General features: G+C 40.9%; 1 protein-coding gene across 1 annotated transcript in view; it reads left to right on the top strand.

Moving 5' to 3' along the window:
- Positions 1-373: 373 nt before the first annotated feature.
- Positions 374-20,557, top strand: part of CDC14B (cell division cycle 14B) — a 151,767-nt gene continuing 131,583 nt past the window's right edge. Inside the window, 1 exon segment of the mRNA XM_077474796.1 lies at positions 374-777. Coding sequence (XP_077330922.1) covers positions 639-777 — 139 coding nt within the window. The 5' untranslated portion in view covers positions 374-638.

The following is a 20,557-nucleotide window of genomic DNA, read 5'->3' on the forward strand; positions in this document are numbered from 1 at the left end:
TCCACTGTTAAAGAGCTTGTTCTGCATATAAATATATAAGATATAAATAAAACAATGGAATGAATACACTGAACGCTGTCATTACATGTACTCACATTTCTTGCATCCCTGTACAATAAGAAAAAGGCCTAGACAATGTAAGCAGATTGGTAATACAGCTTTGTAAGATGACATGATATAGAGGAGCCTGTAGGCTATGGTTTTGGTAGGACAGGCTGCGCTGAGTTCCATGGTGATCCTGCAGATACACATCACATCTCTGCAGACACACATCACATTGCCATGACATGCACAACAAAGTGACACGCTGCTGGTGACGTCACCGACACACCGCCAATCCCCGCAGCCCAGGTCTCCTCGCCCCGCCCACTCTGGCCCTGGTCTATGGATGAGCAGAGCAGTCCGGGGCCAGCGAGGGGCGTGTGAGAGAGCGGCATGCTGGCCGGAGGTCTTCTAACACAGCAAAACAACAGCAGGGGGAGGAGGGGGAGAGAACGCACAGCAGCTGGAAGGGAACGGCTCTGTCACCAGCAACTGCACCACCGTGCATGATAATACTTGTACTGGAGTCTGTCCTACAAGGGCCACCTACCGCACTCACCTCTACTGACTGACATGAGCAGCCTCTGACCCGGACCATGAAAAGGAGGACAGCCGGGAGCAGGAACAGGGACCTGGGCTGGAGGAAGAAGGCGAGGAATGTGCTGTGCGAGGACGGCGGCCAAGGGGACCAGGACATGGAAGAGCTGGAGGGTGACATCTACATTAGTATCACAGGTGAGGGTGACACCTACATTAGTATTACAGGTGAGGGTGACATCTACATTAGTATCACAGGTGAGGGTGACATCTATATTAGTATCACAGGTGAGGGTGACATCTACATTAGTATCACAGGTGAGGGTGACATCTACATTAGTATCACAGGTGAGGGTGACATCTACATTAGTATCACAGGTGAGGGTGACATCTACATTAGTATGACAGGTGAGGGTGACATCTATATTAGTATCACAGGTGAGGGTGACATCTATATTAGTATCACAGGTGAGGGTGACATCTACATTAGTATCACAGGTGAGGGTGACATCTACATTAGTATCACAGGTGAGGGTGACATCTACATTAGTATCACAGGTGAGGGTGACATCTACATTAGTATCACAGGTGAGGGTGACACCTACATTAGTATCACAGGTGAGGATGACATCTACATTATTATCACAGGTGAGGGTGACATCTACATTATTATCACAGGTGAGGGTGACATCTACATTAGTATCACAGGTGAGGATGACATCTACATTAGTATCACAGGTGAGGGTGACATCTATATTAGTATCACAGGTGAGGGTGACATCTACATTAGTATCACAGGTGATGGTGACATCTACATTAGTATCACAGGTGAGGGTGACATCTACATTAGTATCACAGGTGAGGGTGACATCTACATTAGTATGACAGGTGAGGGTGACATCTATATTAGTATCACAGGTGAGGGTGACATCTATATTAGTATCACAGGTGAGGGTGACATCTACATTAGTATCACAGGTGAGGGTGACATCTACATTAGTATCACAGGTGAGGGTGACATCTACATTAGTATCACAGGTGAGGGTGACATCTACATTAGTATCACAGGTGAGGGTGACACCTACATTAGTATCACAGGTGAGGATGACATCTACATTATTATCACAGGTGAGGGTGACATCTACATTATTATCACAGGTGAGGGTGACATCTACATTAGTATCACAGGTGAGGATGACATCTACATTAGTATCACAGGTGAGGGTGACATCTATATTAGTATCACAGGTGAGGGTGACATCTACATTAGTATCACAGGTGAGGGTGACATCTACATTAGTATCACAGGTGAGGGTGACATCTACATTAGTATCACAGGTGATGGTGACATCTACATTAGTATCACAGGTGATGGTGACATCTACATTAGTATCACAGGTGAGGGTGACATCTACATTAGTATCACAGGTGAGGGTGACATCTATATTAGTATCACAGGTGAGGGTGACATCTACATTAGTATCACAGGTGAGGGTGACATCTACATTAGTATCACAGGTGAGGGTGACATCTACATTAGTATCACAGGTGATGGTGACATCTACATTAGTATCACAGGTGAGGGTGACATCTACATTAGTATCACAGGTGAGGGTGACATCTACATTAGTATGACAGGTGAGGGTGACATCTATATTAGTATCACAGGTGAGGGTGACATCTATATTAGTATCACAGGTGAGGGTGACATCTACATTAGTATCACAGGTGAGGGTGACATCTACATTAGTATCACAGGTGAGGGTGACATCTACATTAGTATCACAGGTGAGGGTGACATCTACATTAGTATCACAGGTGAGGGTGACACCTACATTAGTATCACAGGTGAGGATGACATCTACATTATTATCACAGGTGAGGGTGACATCTACATTATTATCACAGGTGAGGGTGACATCTACATTAGTATCACAGGTGAGGATGACATCTACATTAGTATCACAGGTGAGGATGACACCTACATTAGTATCACAGGTGAGGATGACATCTACATTAGTATCACAGGTGAGGGTGACACCTACATTAGTATCACAGGTGAGGGTGACACCTACATTAGTATCACAGGTGAGGGTGACACCTACATTAGTATCACAGGTGAGGGTGACATCTACATTAGTATCACAGGTGAGGGTGACACCTACATTAGTATCACAGGTGAGGGTGACATCTACATTAGTATCACAGGTGAGGGTGACATCTACATTAGTATCACAGGTGAGGGTGACATCTACATTAGTATCACAGGTGAGGATGACACCTACATTAGTATCACAGGTGAGGGTGACATCTACATTAGTATCACAGGTGAGGGTGACATCTACATTAGTATCACAGGTGAGGGTGACATCTACATTAGTATCACAGGTGAGGGTGACATCTACATTAGTATCACAGGAGAGGGTGACATCTACATTAGTATCACAGGTGAGGGTGACATCTACATTAGTATCACAGGTGAGGGTGACATCTACATTAGTATCACAGGTGAGGGTGACATCTACATTAGTATCACAGGTGAGGATGACACCTACATTAGTATCACAGGTGAGGGTGACATCTACATTAGTATCACAGGTGAGGGTGACATCTACATTAGTATCACAGGTGAGGGTGACATCTACATTAGTATCACAGGTGAGGATGACACCTACATTAGTATCACAGGTGAGGGTGACATCTACATTAGTATCACAGGTGAGGGTGACATCTACATTAGTATCACAGGTGAGGGTGACATCTACATTAGTATCACAGGTGAGGGTGACATCTACATTAGTATCACAGGTGAGGGTGACACCTACATTAGTATCACAGGTGAGGGTGACACCTACATTAGTATCACAGGTGAGGGTGACACCTACATTAGTATCACAGGTGAGGGTGACACCTACATTAGTATCACAGGTGAGGGTGACATCTACATTAGTATCACAGGTGAGGGTGACATCTACATTAGTATCACAGGTGAGGGTGACACCTACATTAGTATCACAGGTGAGGGTGACATCTACATTAGTATCACAGGTGAGGATGACACCTACATTAGTATCACAGGTGAGGGTGACATCTACATTAGTATCACAGGTGAGGGTGACATCTACATTAGTATCACAGGTGAGGGTGACATCTACATTAGTTTTACAGGTGAGGGTGACATCTACATTAGTTTTACAGGTGAGGGTGACATCTACAGTGCCTTGCGAAAGTATTTGGCCCCCTTGAACTTTTCAACCTTTTGCCACATTTCAGGCTTCAAACATAAAGATATAACATTTTTATTTTTTGTGAAGAATCACCAACAAGTGGGACACAATTGTGAAGTGGAACGAAATCTATTGGATAATTTAAACTTTTTTAGCAAATAAAAAACTGAAAAGTGGTGTGTGCAAAATTATTCAGCCCCTTTACTTTCAGTGCAGCAAACTCACTCCAGAAGTTCAGCGAGGATCTCTGAATGATCCAATGTTGTCCTAAATGACTTATGGTGATAAATAGAATCCACCTGTGTGTAATCAAGTCTCTGTATAAATGCACCTGCTCTGTGATAGTCTCAGGGTTCTGTTGAAAGCGCAGAGAGCATCATGAAGACCAAGGAACACACCAGGCATGTCCGTAATACTATTGTGGAGAAGTTTAAAGCCGGATTTGAATACAAAAAGATTTCCCAAGCTTTAAACATCCCAAGGAGCACTGTGCAAGCGATCATTTTGAAATGGAAGGAGTATCAGACCACTGCAAATCTACCAAGACCTGGCCGTCCCTCTAAACTTTCAGCTCAGACAAGGAGAAGACTGATCAGAGATGCAGCCAAGAGGCCCATGATCACTCTGGATGAACTGCAGAGAACTACAGCTGAGGTGGGAGAGTCTGTCCATAGGACAACAATCAGTCGTACACTGCACAAATCTGGCCTTTATGGAAGAGTGGCAAGAAGAAAGCCATTTCTCAAAGATATCCATAAAAAGTCTCGTCTAAAGTTTGCCACAAGCCACCTGGGAGACACACCAAACATGTGGAAGAAGGTGCTCTGGTCAGATGAAACCAAAATCGAACTTTGTGCCCACAATGCAAAACGATATGTTTGGCGTAAAAGCAACACAGCTCAATACCCTCAACACACCATCCCCACTGTCAAACATGGTGGTGGCAGCATCATGGTTTGGGCCTGCTTTTCTTCAGCAGGGACAGGGAAGATGGTTAAAATTGAGGGGAAGATGGATGCAGCCAAATACAGGACCATTCTGGATGAAAACCTGTTGGAGTCTGCAAAAGACCTGAAACTGGGACGGAGATTTATCTTCCAACAAGACAATGATCCCAAACATACAGCAAAATCTACAAAGGAATGGTTCACAAATAGACGTATCCAGGTGTTAGAATGGCCAAGTCAAAGTCCAGACCTGAATCCAATCGAGAATCTGTGGAAAGAGCTGAAAACGCTCTCCATCCAACCTCACTGAGCTCGAGCTGTTTTGCAAGGAAGAATGGGCAAGAATTTCAGTCTCTCGATGTGCAAAACTGATAGAGACATACCCCAAGCGACTTGCAGCTGTAATCGCAGCAAAATGTGGCTCTACAAAGTATTAACGCAAGGGGGCCGAATAAATTTGCACGCTCCACTTTTCATTTTTTTATTAGTTAAAAAAGTTTCAAAAATCCAATAGATTTCGTTCCACTTCACAATTGTGTCCCACTTGTTGGTGATTCTTCACAAAAAATAAAAATGTTATATCTTTATGTTTGAAGCCTGAAATGTGGCAAAACGTTGAAAAGTTCAAGGGGGCCGAATACTTTCGCAAGGCACTGTACGTTAGTATCACAGGAGAGGGTGACATCTACATTAGTATGACAGGTGAGGGTGACACCTACATTAGTATGACAGGTGAGGGTGACACCTACATTAGTATCACAGGTGAGGGTGACATCTACATTAGTATCACAGGTGAGGGTGACATCTACATTAGTATGACAGGTGAGGGTGACACCTACATTAGTATGACAGGTGAGGGTGACACCTACATTAGTATGACAGGTGAGGGTGACATCTACATTAGTATCACAGGTGAGGGTGACATCTACATTAGTATCACAGGTGAGGGTGACATCTACATTAGTATGACAGGTGAGGGTGACACCTACATTAGTATCACAGGTGAGGGTGACATCTACATTATGAGGGTGACATCTACATTAGTATCACAGGTGAGGAGATGAGCTAGAGAATTACTGATCACCCACTGGCACCTACAGATGTGGACTATGTTGTTGGTACCCTTCCATGAAATAAGATCCCATTGTTTTCTCTGAAATAACCTGAAACTCACAAAAGTCATTTTCATCCACCATTTTGCAATATTTAACCAAAATCAGACTTGAACTTATTCAACAGAATTTCTTTTAAATATCTAACATGTCATACTTTCCTGCGGATTTGCACAGAGCAGTTCTGATTCACTTATTCTGGGGTCCCCCTTTCCTCTTTCTATGGGGGGGGGGGGCCCTCTCCTCATAAGCTGTGACTGACAGCAGCAGCTCTTTCCATAGCTGTTTGTGAGGATTCAGATCAGGGCTTATAGAAGGTCCCTCCAGAATAGTCCAATGTTTTGTCCTTAGCCTGTGGTGTAACAATAGTCATAGTAGCCCACACAGCTGTTATCGGGCCTGAGGGAGACGAGGGACCACGTTAGGAAAACTTAAAGTGGAGCTCCAGGATTCTTCCGTTGGCTTTGAGTGCAGGGATCAGCATCTCTAGTAATGAAACGGGAAGTGAAGCCTTGCGGCCTCACAGCCTTTTTCCTATTGTGCATGGCCGAGTTGCGCTTCGCCTTGTGAATGGCTCCTTAGTCTTCTGGGACCTGTGATGTGTCCCAGAGGACTGCGGGGGAAGGATGAGGGGGGCGGGGGGGCCACGTCGGTCTGAGCCAGAAGTGGGAGTGGGTATCTGTTAAAAACAGGTACCCACTCCCCCTGAAAAGTGCCAAATGTGGCAGTAGAGGGGGGGGGGGGGGGGGGGGGAAGGGCGCAAACAAGCGGAGCTTCCCCTTTTGGGTGGTTCTCCACTTTAATTGTAAAAGCTTTTGTTATATAGGGGCTGAAGTTAGAGCTCAGGATCCTTGCTAGTTACAAGTTCCCCTGTAACAAGGAACATTTGCTTATCTGTTTTCGAAGTTTAGTGTAACAGAAGTCAATGCAGGTCGCAATGAAATGGGGAAAAACAGGAGCATTGCGGCAATTTGAATGGTTTCATTGCCAGCAATGGGGTGTGACTTCTAATGCGATTTGGAACTGTCAAATCGCACTGGTGTGATCTTAATTTACAAAGTGCAATGAACCCTTTATGTCTAATGCAGTCATAAATTCCAGAGTTTCTACTTTTGAGCCTGTTCACACTAGAATGGCGTGCAGGAGACCTGCGTTTTTGTGCGGCTTCCTGCACTGCATTCCATTTGCACCGCTGTTGCGATCTGCTGTGGGGGGGTTGGTAAAAGTTAACAACACCCCAAACGCAGGCCACAAATGCAGTGTGTTTGCTTGCACCGGATCACATAGTGTAAAAATACCATGCGATGCAGTTGCCGTGCGTTTCAAAAATGGTGCAAGCACTACTTTTGGTGCAGTGCGGGGACTGAAATCGCCCTGCACAGAACTGCATGGGAATCACAACTTTCCTGTGTTATTCACATACAGTTCCCAATGTGAATGGGCCCTAAAGGACAGCTGAGGTTTGTAGTTCTATAAAGAAAGAAAGTTTGAAAAAGCTAGATTTTACAGAAACTTGTATTAGGGTTATAATTACATGCAAAAAGCATGAATCACTTTGTCATGATATGTTGTAGCCTAGTAGTGTACTGACTATTCTGACAGGTTTCTTGCTACCCATCCTTGATTTAGGCATACTTTATGGCAAGGATATGCAATTAGCGGGCCTTCAGCTGTTGCAAAACTACAAGTCCCATCATGCCTCTGCCTCTGGGTGTCAGGCTTGTGGCTGTCAGTGTCTTGCTATGCCTCATGGGACTTGTAGTTCTGCAACAGCTGGAGGTCCGCTAATTGCCTATTCCTGCTTTATGGTATGCTCAGCTCCATGTATTGTCGCACTGCTAACAGCTCAAAGAAAGTTAGCCAGGGGGCTTATCAAAATTTGGCTCATGATTCCCTGTTCTGAGCTATTCTTGGATGCTTTGAGCTTCGTGTTATGGGTCATTATCCCATTGAATGACCTGCGATTGAGACAGCTTTTTGACACTGCAGTACATTCCGTTCCAGAAGTCCACAATAGTCTTGAGATTTCATTGTGCTCTGCACATATTCAAGGCACCCCATGCCAGATACAGCAAAGCAGTCTGAAAACATACCCGGGCCGCCCCCATGGATTACACTGGGCTCAGTGTTCTTTCCTTTAAAAGCTTCATTTTTCATCCGTGAGTTGATGTTAGTCATTGAAAAAAGCTCCAGTTTTGTCTCCTCATTCCAAAGAACATTCTCTGAGAAGTATTGTTTTTTGTCCATATTCATTTTAGTAAATTCCAGGCTGTTTATTTTAGTTTTTTTCTTCCTGTTTCTTCTTTGAGTGCACTGCCACTCATAAAGTGATGTATAGTGCAGTCAGAGGGGACCCCAAAAAGAAGAGGGATCAGGGATGCTCTGTGCAAAACCACTGCAGAGAGCAGGTAAGTACAGTAATACCTCGGATTGCGAGTAACACAGTTTGCGAGCCTTTCGTTATATGTTATTTTATTTTTTTTTTAAATCCTGACTCGGTTTGCGAGCATTGTCTTGCAAGATGAGCAGGATTCAAGCCAATGGGGTGTGCAGTACCGCATTTGGCAGAGGTGTGGGGGGCGTTGTTGACACTCGGAGCCACTCGGAAACACTCCGTTCGCGAGTCTCTCTGAGTGCATCCGAGCAGCTCCAAGTGTTGCGAGTGTCTCTGAGTGCATTCGAGCAGCTCCAAGTGTTCCGAGTGTCTCTGAGTGCATTCGAGCAGCTCCAAGTGCATCCGAACAGCTCCAAGTGTTTCCAAGTGTCTCCGGCGCTCCCCACCTCTGGCCACAGGTGGTACTGCATACAATAGCAGTCACTGTGAAATGAATTATGAGTATCTGGGGAAACTCGCTTTGACATACGAGTGCTTTGGATTACAAGCATTCTTCTGTATTGAACTATGATTGTAATCCAAGGTACCACTGTATAACGTTTGTTATTGTTTAAAAAACAAAGCTTTAGTATCACTTCAATGGCACCACAAACATAATGCCACAATTGCCACACGCCAGCATCACGCAGCAATCGCTGTAAACACTGCATTTCAAAATCACATGAAGCTTGTTGCCCCAAAAGGAGCTCAAGCATCAATAAAATCTCATAGCGGAAACACTTATTGTGAACGATGTGATCAGGGCCTTAAACTTCTTATTAATATTTTCAGCTGTAGTCACAATGCTTGGAGATGGTCTTATACAGTGCTTTGAAAAAGTATTCATACCCCTTGAAATTTTCCACATTTTGTCATGTTGCAACCAAAAACGTAAATATGTATTTTATTGGGATTTTATGTGATAGACCAACACAAAGTGGCACATAATTGTGAAGTGGAAGGAAAATGATGCATTGTTTTCAAGATTTTTTTACAAATAAATATGTGAAAAGTGTGGCGTACTTTGTATTCAGCCCCCCTGAGTCATTACTTTGTAGAACTGGCTTCCACTGCAATTACAGCTGCAAGTCTTTTTGAGGATGTCTCTACCAGCTTTGCACATCTAGAGAGTGACATTTTTGCCCATCCTTGCTCAAGCTCTGTCAGATTGGTTGGCGTGAGTCTGTGAACAGCAATTTTCATGTCTTGCCACTGATTCTCAATTGGGTTTAGGTCTGGAATTTGGGCAATTTCTTTCACATGAATATGCTTTGATATAAACCATTCCATTGTAGCTCTGGCTGTATGTTTAGGGTCGTTGTCCTACTGGGAGGTGAACCTCGACTCCAGTCTCCAGTCTTTTGCAGACTCTTATGCCACGTACACACGGTCAGACTTTCCGGCAGAAAAGGTCAGACGAAATCATTTCATCGGATATTCTGATCATGTGTGGGCTTCAGCTGACTTTTTTTTTTTTTTTCAAAAAGTCTGACGGACCTAGAAATAGAACATGTTTTAAAACTTTCAGACGGAATCAATTCCTATCGGGAAAACCGTTCATCTGTATGCTGGTCCAACGGACCAAATATGATGCAGTAGCTATTGGCTACTGGCTATTGAACTTCCTTTTCTAGTCCCGTTGCACATCATCATGTTAGAAACAAACAGACTTTGGTGCGATCGTGTGTAGGCAAGTCCGTTCGGTCGGAGCTCCGTTGGAAACTCCGTCGGAAAGACCGTCAGAGTTTATTCAGATGGAAATTCCGGTTGTGTGTCCGGCATAACAGGTTTTCTTCTAACCTGTCTTTGGCTCTATCCATCTTCTCATCAACTCTGACCTGCTTCCCTGTCCCTGCTGAAGAAAAGCCTCACCACAACATAATGCTGCCACCACCAGGTTTCACGGTGGGGATGGTGTGTTAAGGGTAATGTGCAGTGTTAGCTTTCTGCAACACATAACATTTTGCTTTTAGGCTAAAAAGTTACATTTTAGTCTCCTCTGACCAGAGCACCTTCTTCCACATGTTTGCTGTGTTCCCCACATCTTGCAAACTGCAAACAGGACTTCTTTTGGCTTTCTCTCAACAATAGCTTTCTTCTTGCCACATAGTTGTCCTGTGCACAGATTCTCAACATGAGATCTTTGGATCTCTGCAGCTCCTCCAGGGGGTTACCATGGGCCTCTTGGCTGCTTCTCTGATTAAAGTTCTCCTTGCCCAGCCTATCAGTTTAGGTGGATGGTCATGTCTTGCTAGGTTTGCAGTTGTGACATACTCTTTCCATTATTGGATAATGGATTGAACAGTGCTCAGTGAGATGTTCAAAGCTTGGGATATTTTTAATTTTTTTTATAACATAACCCTGCTTTAAACTTCTCCACAACTTTATCCCTGACCTGTCTGGTGTGTTCCTTGGACTTCATGATTCTGATTGTTCACCAATGTTCTCTAACAAACCTCTCAGGGCTTCACAGAACAGCTGTATTTATACTGAGATTAACGTACACAAAGGTGGACTCTATTTATTAATTAGGTGACTAAAGGAAATTGGTTCCCCTAGATTTTTGTTAGGGGTATCCGAGTAAAGGGGCTGAATACAAATGCACGTCACACTTTCAGATATTTATTTGTAAAAAATGTTGAAAACCATTTATAATTTTCCTTCTACTTCACAATTATGTGCTTCTTTGTGTTGATCTATCACATAAAATCCCAATAAAATATATTTACATTTTTGGTTGTAACATGACAAATTGTGGAATATGTCAAGGGGTGTGAATACTTTTTCAAGGCACTGTAATCTTTACATTTGATGTGTCTATGCTTTCCTTTCTGATCTCCTCAGAGAACTCTCTCCTTTGCTTTCTCTGATCCATTTTCAGTGTGCTTTACATGAAAAAACCAAACAGCAGACTGACTGCTTTTTACCATTCAAATAGACTGACTACAAGATTAAAGACATCTAATATTATTTACATAAAACAGTTTAAAATTTCACTATTTATAATCTTTTATAGGAGCATCAGCCAATCAGTCCAGACCAGATTAGAATATCATTGTACAATATGCAATCATTTCTCTCATTTCACACTTTCTTCATTTTTCACTATGACAGCGGTCTCCAAACTGCAGCCTGCATGCCACATGTGGCCCTTTGCTTGCCTTTATCTGGCCCTTGGGGCACTATTTCTCCCACTGAAACAAGGCACTCTTCCTCCCTCCAGAGCCATCTTTAAGGTAGGGCAAAAGAGGCAGCTGCCCTGTACCCTGTCATTGTTGTGGGGCCCAAAGCAGCTGCCTCATACTTGCCAACTATCCCAATTTAAATTCCCTTGTCCCTTGAAGTTTTAGTCCTGTGCTGTGTCCCGATATCTCAGTGTGAAGTGCTGGTACTAATACTTCCCAGCTCTGCCCTATTATATACAGATGACTCGCCTGCAGACTAGAGCTGCACTAAAATGGGAATCACAATTGTTTTGCTTAGAAGATAGATCACGAAACTCTCGCGATTCTTGCAGCATAACATCCTCTTTCACATTAAAACAAAAAAAATTGGGCTAACTTTACAGTTTCTTTTTTTTTTTTTTTATTCATTGAAGTATATTTTTTCCCAAAAAATTGCACTTGAAAGACCGCTGGGCAAATAGAGCATGACTTAAAATATTTGTCATTTTATTCCCTAGGGTCTCTGCTAATATATATATATAATGTTTGGGGGTTCTAAGTAATTTTTTTGCAAACAATATTGATTTTAACTTAAGAAAGAAGTGTCAGAAAAATATTTAGACTTTAAATGGTTAAACTTCGTTCAGACTGCGTTTTTTTTCTTCACACAGAAGTGTATCCCCTTGATCTAAGAAGAGTTAGTTACAATGTTTCATATTAAAAACTTGGCAGACTGCCCGGATCTTTCTTCACACAGAAGACAGAAGTGTATCCCTTTGATCTAAGAAGGAAGAGTTAGTTACAATGTTTCATAGTAAAAACTTGGCAGACTGCCCAGATTTTTTCTTTACACAGAAGACAGAAGTGTATCCCTTTGATCTAAGAAGGAAGAGATAGTTACAATGTTTCATATTAAAAACTTGGCAGACTTCCTGGATGTTTTCTTTTCACAGCTGAGGGAGCAGATAAGTCTCTCCACTTGTTATATGAAAGAATCGCAAACTCTGCAATAGAGACGTCAGAGGGGTTGAATCGAGATCGCTATTTTTTAACGATTAATTGTGCAGCTCTACTGCAGACCCTGTGTTTACATGTAAATAACCGGAATTCATATGTAAATAGCAGCGGCATTTACGTAAATAGCTGAGGCCAGCGGCATTGATATGTAAATAAAGGCGGAATTTGAATTTATAGCATGCCCCCATGCAGTGAGGAAACCAATAAGTGAGTAGTATTACTGTACAGTAATCTCTAGCAACCAATTAACAAGCAGAAATCATTTGATGTAACCTCTAGCAACTAATCAGTGAGCTGTAATGTGTGTTGTAACCTCTAGCAACCAATCAGTAAGCAGTAATGATATGCTGTAACCACTGGCAACCAATCACAATTTCTGCCTGATCTGATATAGTAAACTGTTTTAAGTCTAGCTGCTATTTATTGTATGCTTTAGAGCAGGTGGAGAGTGAAATTGCATGTGGGGGGCAAGGTTTTTGCCCAGGGTCCAATCAATACTAAAGATGGCCCTGCCTCCCACTGACACCAACAATGGGGCACTATTTCTTTCACTGATACCAATGAAGAGGCATTATTTCTTTCACTGACGGGTACTATTCTTGCCAGTGACACCAATGACGGGGTAATATACCTCCCACTGTCACCAATGATCAAGCACTATTCCTTCCACTGACATCAATGACAGGATGCTATTCCTTCAACTGACACCAGTGATGAGGCGCTATTTCTCCCTCTGGCACCAGAGATTGGGCACTATTCCTTCCACTAATAGCATTAATATGGCATTGTTTACTCCAACAAGTCACAGTCCAGCCCCCTAAAGTCAGAAGGACTTTAAATTGACTCCTTTGTTTAGAAAGATTGGAGATCCCTGCTCTATGACATTCCAAAGGCATGCAGGTATACATGAGACACTTGCTTTTAATTTTATTGCTTTTCAGGAGAAATGAATCATTGTTTCTGTAAGGCTAACAACAAATTTGTCCACGTCTGTAACAAATTACATTTTTCATTAGCATGCAGGGCATACAGTGCTATATCTTCATGGACTACAAAATGTATTCTGATAACGGTATAGGTTTAATACATGCGATTGTACTATACACATTTCTGATGATTTATTTCTATTTTTTCCATGATCCCAGACAGACCGAGCTGTCCAGCAAAAGTGACAGCTACAGACTATAGCTAGGAACTGTAATATTGCCAAGGGTGCTTGAGTCGTTTTCTTTTTTTAAATAAGGTTTATATTGTGTAAATAAAAAGTAACAATTGTAAACACTTCCATCATTCATATGCTGAATACTAACCTTACAAGTAGTATCCACATACTGTTATCCAGTGTTAATTTTGGCAGCAAATTTCGATTTAGTTTTAGTTTTAGTCCCATTTTAGTCTTCTGCAATTGTTTTAGTTTTAGTCGTATTTAGTCGACTAAATCTCCAGGACTTTTTAGTCGACTAAAATCTCCAATACATTTTAGTCGACTAAAACTCATTTTAGTCATCTAAAATCTAATGGGCAGAGTTAAATTGTGATGCATTATTTAAGCATTTCTCTACAATTTCCAAACTCATTATATACTGCTGGAGTGAAAAATCGAATATGCTATTATTTATGGTATTGAGGTATGAACATGCACTATGTAATTTTGACATCAAAGTTTAATGTAGTTTTAGTTTTAGTCTTTTGACTCAAAGGGCATTTTAGTTTTAGTCCCATTTTAGTCTTTTGACTAAAATGCCATTTTAGTTTTAGTCGTATTTTAGTCATCTCAATTGTTTTAGTTTTAGTCGTATTTTAGTAGACGAAAATGGTATTAAGTTAGTCAACTAAAATGTTTTAGTCGACTAAATTAACACTGCTGTTATCAGATCAAAAATGTTATATACTGGGCCTTTAAAGGCTAAGTTAACCTTTTTTTTCCAAAAATGCAGGTAAGGGGTCCCAATATATATTACAATTCTGTGTAGTTTTGTTAAATGTAAATTACTTTTATTGTCATACCTGTAAGCCACGTGGGCCCTGGAAGCCAGGCTGAAAAACCCCATCTTACTAGGATGCAAAAAACATTGGTTCTTAGTCCTGTAATGCTGGGGATAAGCATCCAATGGTTTTTACATCCCAGCAACAAGGTAGAACATTGGGCAGGGTTGCAGGGGGGCAAATTGATTACAGGTATGACAGTAAATGTATCTTTTTTTTATTTTTTAAATATCTACTGGGAGCTCATAACTGCATTGGGAATTTCTGGAAAAAGAAAACTTGGCCTTTAACCACTTGTGGACCAGCCTCCGTCATTATACTGCAGCAGGTTGGCAGGATCCCGTGAGCCATCATAGCTATATGTCGGCTCCTTTAAGCGGGATAGCAGGTGCATGCACGTGCCCGTGTGTGTGTATATATATAAACACACAAATCCCTGTTCTGTTCTGAGAAGAGATGCAGATTGTGAGTTCCTAATAGCTAGAAACCATAATCTGCCATCGCCAATAGTCAGTCCCCTCCCCCTACAGTTAGAACACACAGTCTGGGAACACAGTTAACCCCTTGATCGTGTGTTAACCCCTTCCCTACCAGTGACATTTATACAGTAATTGGTGCATTTTTATAGCACTGATCGCTGTATAATTATCAGTCTTTCCAAAAATGTGTCAAAGGTGTCCGATGTGTACACCATAATGTCACAGTCACAATAAAAAATCGCAGATCGCCACCATTACTAGTAAAAAAAAAAAAATAATAATGAAAATGCCATAAATCTATACCCTATTTTGTAGACGCTATAACTTTTGCGCAAATCAATCAATATACGTTTATTTTAGTGATTTTTTTTTCTTTTTTTTTTATTACCAAAGATATGTAGAAGAATACATATTGGCCTACACTGAGAAAAAAATTAGATAAAAAAAATAAATTATTGGGGATATTTATTATAGCAAAGTACAAAATATTGTGTTTTTTTTTTCAAAATTTACTTTTTTTTTTTTTTTGTTTATAGTGCAAAAAATAAAAGCTGCAGAGATGATCAAATATCACCAAAAGAAAGCTCTATTTGTGGGGAAAAAAGGACTTCAATTTTTCTTGGGTACAGCGTTGCATGACCGCACAATTATCAGTTAAAGCAACGCAGTGCCGTATCGCAAAAAGGGCTCTGGTCATTGAGCAGCCAAATCTTCCGGGGCTGAAGTGGTTAAAGTAAACCTTTCCAAAGAGAAGCCTGGGGGCTGCTGTTGCTGAAGTCCTTCTGAAGATGCTAATTGCTTGGCTGTTATTCTGACTAGCTGACTTCAAGATTTTTTTGTTTGAGTCACTGACTTGAAACAGGTATACATACCAGGTAAGGTGAAGTAAAGTCCCTGCATACTTATTCTGGTACAAATAAAAGTATCAAAACAAGAGGTTCAGTATGACATCCAGGCAAAAGTGTAGAAAGAGAAGTTGGCACTGACAGCCTCCATGTTTTTCTCAGGAAAGGTTTAATTTAGGAGTCATGCTTAGGAAGAGAGAGTCAATCAGTTCCTCTTTAGAACCATGGCTATCCCCTTCAGCTGGGATCATGTGAACGGCGGGAGTGCTGAGCGAGTGACTCTCTTTGGTCAGCGTGTAGAGAGGAAACTGCTTGCACAGAATTTGAGCAGGACTCGGGAGATAGCGCCAGTTACTACAGTGAGTGTCCGCTTCCCCAGCGGACCCTTAGGTATGAAACATGCATACTTACATGGGTCTAAGCTGAACCAATTTAAGTATGCTATAAAGAATATGTCTGGAATTCAGTTTTTTTCTACATAATTTAAAGTGTAAGTTCACCTTTGCAACATTTTCCAATATCCCCTGAACAGAAAATACCAGCACTTCTCCTTTTTCAAATGCTGCACCTGCTCCTATTACGCATGCAGCTGTGGTCGGGGGGGGGGGGGGCACCTCTCTGCAAAAAAACGATGGCCCCTTGATCCCGCTCCAACCTGCTGTTTGCAGGATGCTCCAATTGTGTGCCCCCTAGTGTCTGCTGCAGGCCATTCAAACAGCATGCTCTTGTCTTTTTTTCTAGCTGCAGCAGCTGAGCCCAGCAAGAGAAGGAGGAAGCATGCATGCCCGCACTTTGTACAGTCTGGTATTCGACACTTGGGTGACACACAGCTCTACCACCCAGCCTACCCTGAAAATGCCAGGACGGAGGGGAATCGAGGGCCATCATTTTTTGTGTAGAGCCCCCCTTACAGCTGCAATTAAAATAAGAGTAAGTGCAGCATTAAAAAAAAAAAAAAAAAAAAAGGAGGAATGTTGGTTTGTACTTTTCAAGAGATAGGAAATTGCATAGGGGCTTTTTGGAAAATGCTGAAGGTGAACTTACATGGTAACCACTTCCCCTTTCACACCTGTCCACCCTCTATAGACCAGAGCAACCTTTACAATTCTGCTATAGACCTGTATATTCAGCGATAACTTTGTCATTACTTGAGATAACAAGGTAATAAAATAAATATATATATATATATATATATATATATATATATATATATATATATATATATATATATATATATATATATATTTTTTTTTTTTTTTATTACCTTGTTATCTTAAGTAATGACAAAGTTATCGCTGAATGTCAGCCAAGTGTCGCATACCAAGTGTCGCATACCAGACTGTACAAAGTGCGTGCATGCATGCTTCCTCCTTCTAGAGCTAGAAAAAAAGACAAGAGCATGCTGTTTGAATGGCCTGCAGCAGACACTAGGGGGCACACAATTGGAGCATCCTGCAAACAGCAGTTTGGAGCAGGATCAAGGGGCCATAATTTTTTTGCAGAGAGGTGCCCCCCCCCCCCCCCCCCCGACCACAGCTGCATGCATAATAGGAGCAGGTGCAGCATTTGAAAAAGGAAAAAAGGAGAAGTGCTGGTATTTTCTGTTCAGGGGATATTGGAAAATGTTGCAAAGGTGAACTTACACTTTAAATTATGTAGAAAAAAACTGAATTCTGAAGTAATGATAGATATATATATATATATATATATATATATATATATATATATATATATATATATATATATATATATATGTCATATATAGTAATATATATGTGTGTGTAATATATATACATATACATATACATGTTTAAGGACAAACAAGGCTCTCTTTTTTTTCTCGTAATAATTGTCTTCAAAAATGATTTTGACAATTAGACGTAACAAAACTAAACAAAGCATACTTTTTCTTTTTTTTTTGAGCGGTGTTAGTTAAAAAATAAATATTGTTAAGCCACTATCAGTTTTTCTGCAGATTTTTTTCCTTCAGATTTACCAAACCATATAATATGAGGTCAAACCTTAGGAGATTCAATTTGTATGCAATCACACAGGCCCTTGCACTACATGGTTTTGGTAAATCTAAAGAAAAAAATCAGCAGAAAATCTGATAGTGTGTATGGGGCTTTACTGCAGATACAAAGTGAACATTTTGTTCCGTAATTCGTCCTTTCTAAATTATGATTCTGGTACAAAGCATTACAAAGCTATTTGCAAATTTAAAAAAGTGTTTGTTTTGTTTTTTCAATTTAGTGCTTTAAAAAAAAAAAAAAAAAGGGAAAATATATGTTAAATGTGTAAAAATATTAGTAAACAAAACAAACCAAAAGTAAAAATGTTTAAGTAATAATGGTTAGTAAAATAGAAACAAACAAAAAAATCCAGCAGAAAAATAACAATTGAATACATAAGGAAAATAAGGAGTTAAATAGGACTGAATAGAGTAAACTAAGGGTTAATAAGGGGTTAACAGAGGAACATTTTATTGAAAGAAAGAAAAAACTTTTGTTTTTTCCTTTTTAATTGCTTTAACTGACATCATCAGATTTAAGTTTATCCTTTTGATCTGCAGATGAATAAACAAAAAAGATACAAATGTAACAATATGTTACATTGCATCTTTGTATAGTCTGAGCAGCTTGTTGAATTGCTTTTTTTTTTTGACAGCAGCAGCTCCCAGACCTTCTCTGTGTACACAACAGCGCTATGAATAATCAGAACCAAATAGCTGTGTAATGGAAGGGGGAGCAGGGCAGAAGGACTGGACATGCTACACACTCCCTGTGTACAAAGATTACGTTTTTTGTCCATGTGCAGCACACCAGCATCTGGAACTAGTTTTATCTGCATGCCACTTGGTCCAATTTATGTTCTATGTTGAATTCTGAAACCTTTCTGTTAAAGAGTTAGATATATACATCCAATATGGTTTTAAGTAATAATGCAGTATTTTCTTTTTCTTTAGATAGTAAAAATACAAAGACGCTCAGCTTGTTCCAGATAATTCACTGCTGTAGAGCTGTAGAAAAACTGACATTTCATATGCAACAAGAACCTTCATTGTCCAAAGCTTTGCAGTTTATAAACTTGAGAGATTGATTTGTTGGACATACAAGAAAGGGTTAATTATGTGTAGTATTATTTTTACTTGGCTTGAAAATCTGTGTACATTTGTTATCTGTATTATGTATAGCAGGGATATGCAATTAGCGGACCTCCAGCTGTTATAAAACTACAAGTCCCATCATGCCTCTGCCTCTGGGTGTCATGCTGGTGGCTGTCAGAGTCTTGCTATGCCTCATGGGACTTGTAGTTCTGCAACAGCTGGCGGTCCGCTAATTACATATCCCTGATGTATAGTAAATTCTATTACCTCGTGCAGGCCAGGATTTCCAATTAAATATCTAAATCTGCCAGTAGCTGAGTAGAGCGAAGCATTGTTTGCATTTGATCAATCAGTGTTATTTTAACAGTAATTTATCTATACGTTAGAAGTATTGATTGAGTGTCATTAGGCTGAGCAGATGTATAGAGTCACTGCTATGCAAATACCTCTTTACCGTAATTCTGTAATAACGGCTAATAACAATATACATGGCGCAACAGACACATCTAGGGAATGTGTGAAGTAGTGGTTAGATATTAACAGCTGCAGGGCAGAGGAGCTGTGCAAGTGGGCCGGTTAAATATACGTCTGTGTGGGCATCACCAGGCTCGCTGTAGTTTAGGGCCAGAAGATCACAATGTAAGTCCCTACCCTGCCTGATCACTGTTGCTATGACACTGACCTTGTTTGAAATCTCCATAACATGAATTTACAATTTATGAATTAATGAAATTTGCAAATTAAAGTGGAACTCCCGCTTGCTTAGTTCAGAACACTTAATAAACATTCATATTGTATTGATGTTTTAACCCTTTGTATTACTTTGCAATTACTTGATCTTGCCAGTTCCCAGTTCAGCGAGTGAGGTCTGGCTTTGGACCACCAATGTTATATTTCTGCTATTTAAATTGAGAATACCCCAGCTCCATCAGTGCCTCGCAGCTTCTCCTTTTCATTCTTTGCATCCATCCTGACATGACATGCCAGATGCTTCCCGTGACACAAATACTTTTGGGCTAGCCCCTATTACTCCTTCTTTTCTTCCGTGCCCTTACATCAGCTCTTTTAATAGTCCACTTAAGAAGGCACACCGAACAGAGGGTTTGCTGCCACCTGAGCTCACATAAAGCATGAAAGTAAAAATAATTATGGAGCTATTTTTAGACCAAGGAAATAACAAATCAGTGTAAAATATTCAATGGGACCATTGCTTGTGTTTTGCCTTTTCATCTAATTTAAAATGTTACTAAGCCCACAACAGTAAAATCAGTCTGTATATGCAGTAAAACATGTTTGTTATACTCACTGTGGAACCTAAGGGGTTAATCCTCTGCATTGTGTAAAAAGGCTGTTTGATCCTGTCTTATCTGATCCCCCCCTGCTTTTACTGTCTCCAATCCATCTGCTGAGAGCCCTAGGAGACACTCTGCACATGCTCAGTTTGGTGTGTATTTCTGGAGAGTTGTTTTTTTTTTTTTGGAAGGGTGCATGTGATCAGCACACGGCCAATCAGCACTGTCCAGACAGAGGATCAGGGGTCATGCGGCCTCACGGGACAGTCAGAGGAGAATGAAAACTCCTCCTATAAGCTTTAACTAGTGCTTGGCCAGACTGAAAAGTCACAAGACTGCTATATACTGCTGATGAGAAAAGGTATTTATCAGTTTATAATTACTAAAATAATTACATTTCCATGTTCTGTGTACTGTGGGAGACCGGAT

This window comes from Lithobates pipiens, unplaced genomic scaffold (genome assembly GCF_037356315.1).
Source record: "Lithobates pipiens isolate NorthernLeopardFrog02 unplaced genomic scaffold, aLitPip1_a1.2 Scaffold_13, whole genome shotgun sequence".
NCBI classification, from domain to species: domain Eukaryota; kingdom Metazoa; phylum Chordata; class Amphibia; order Anura; family Ranidae; genus Lithobates; species Lithobates pipiens.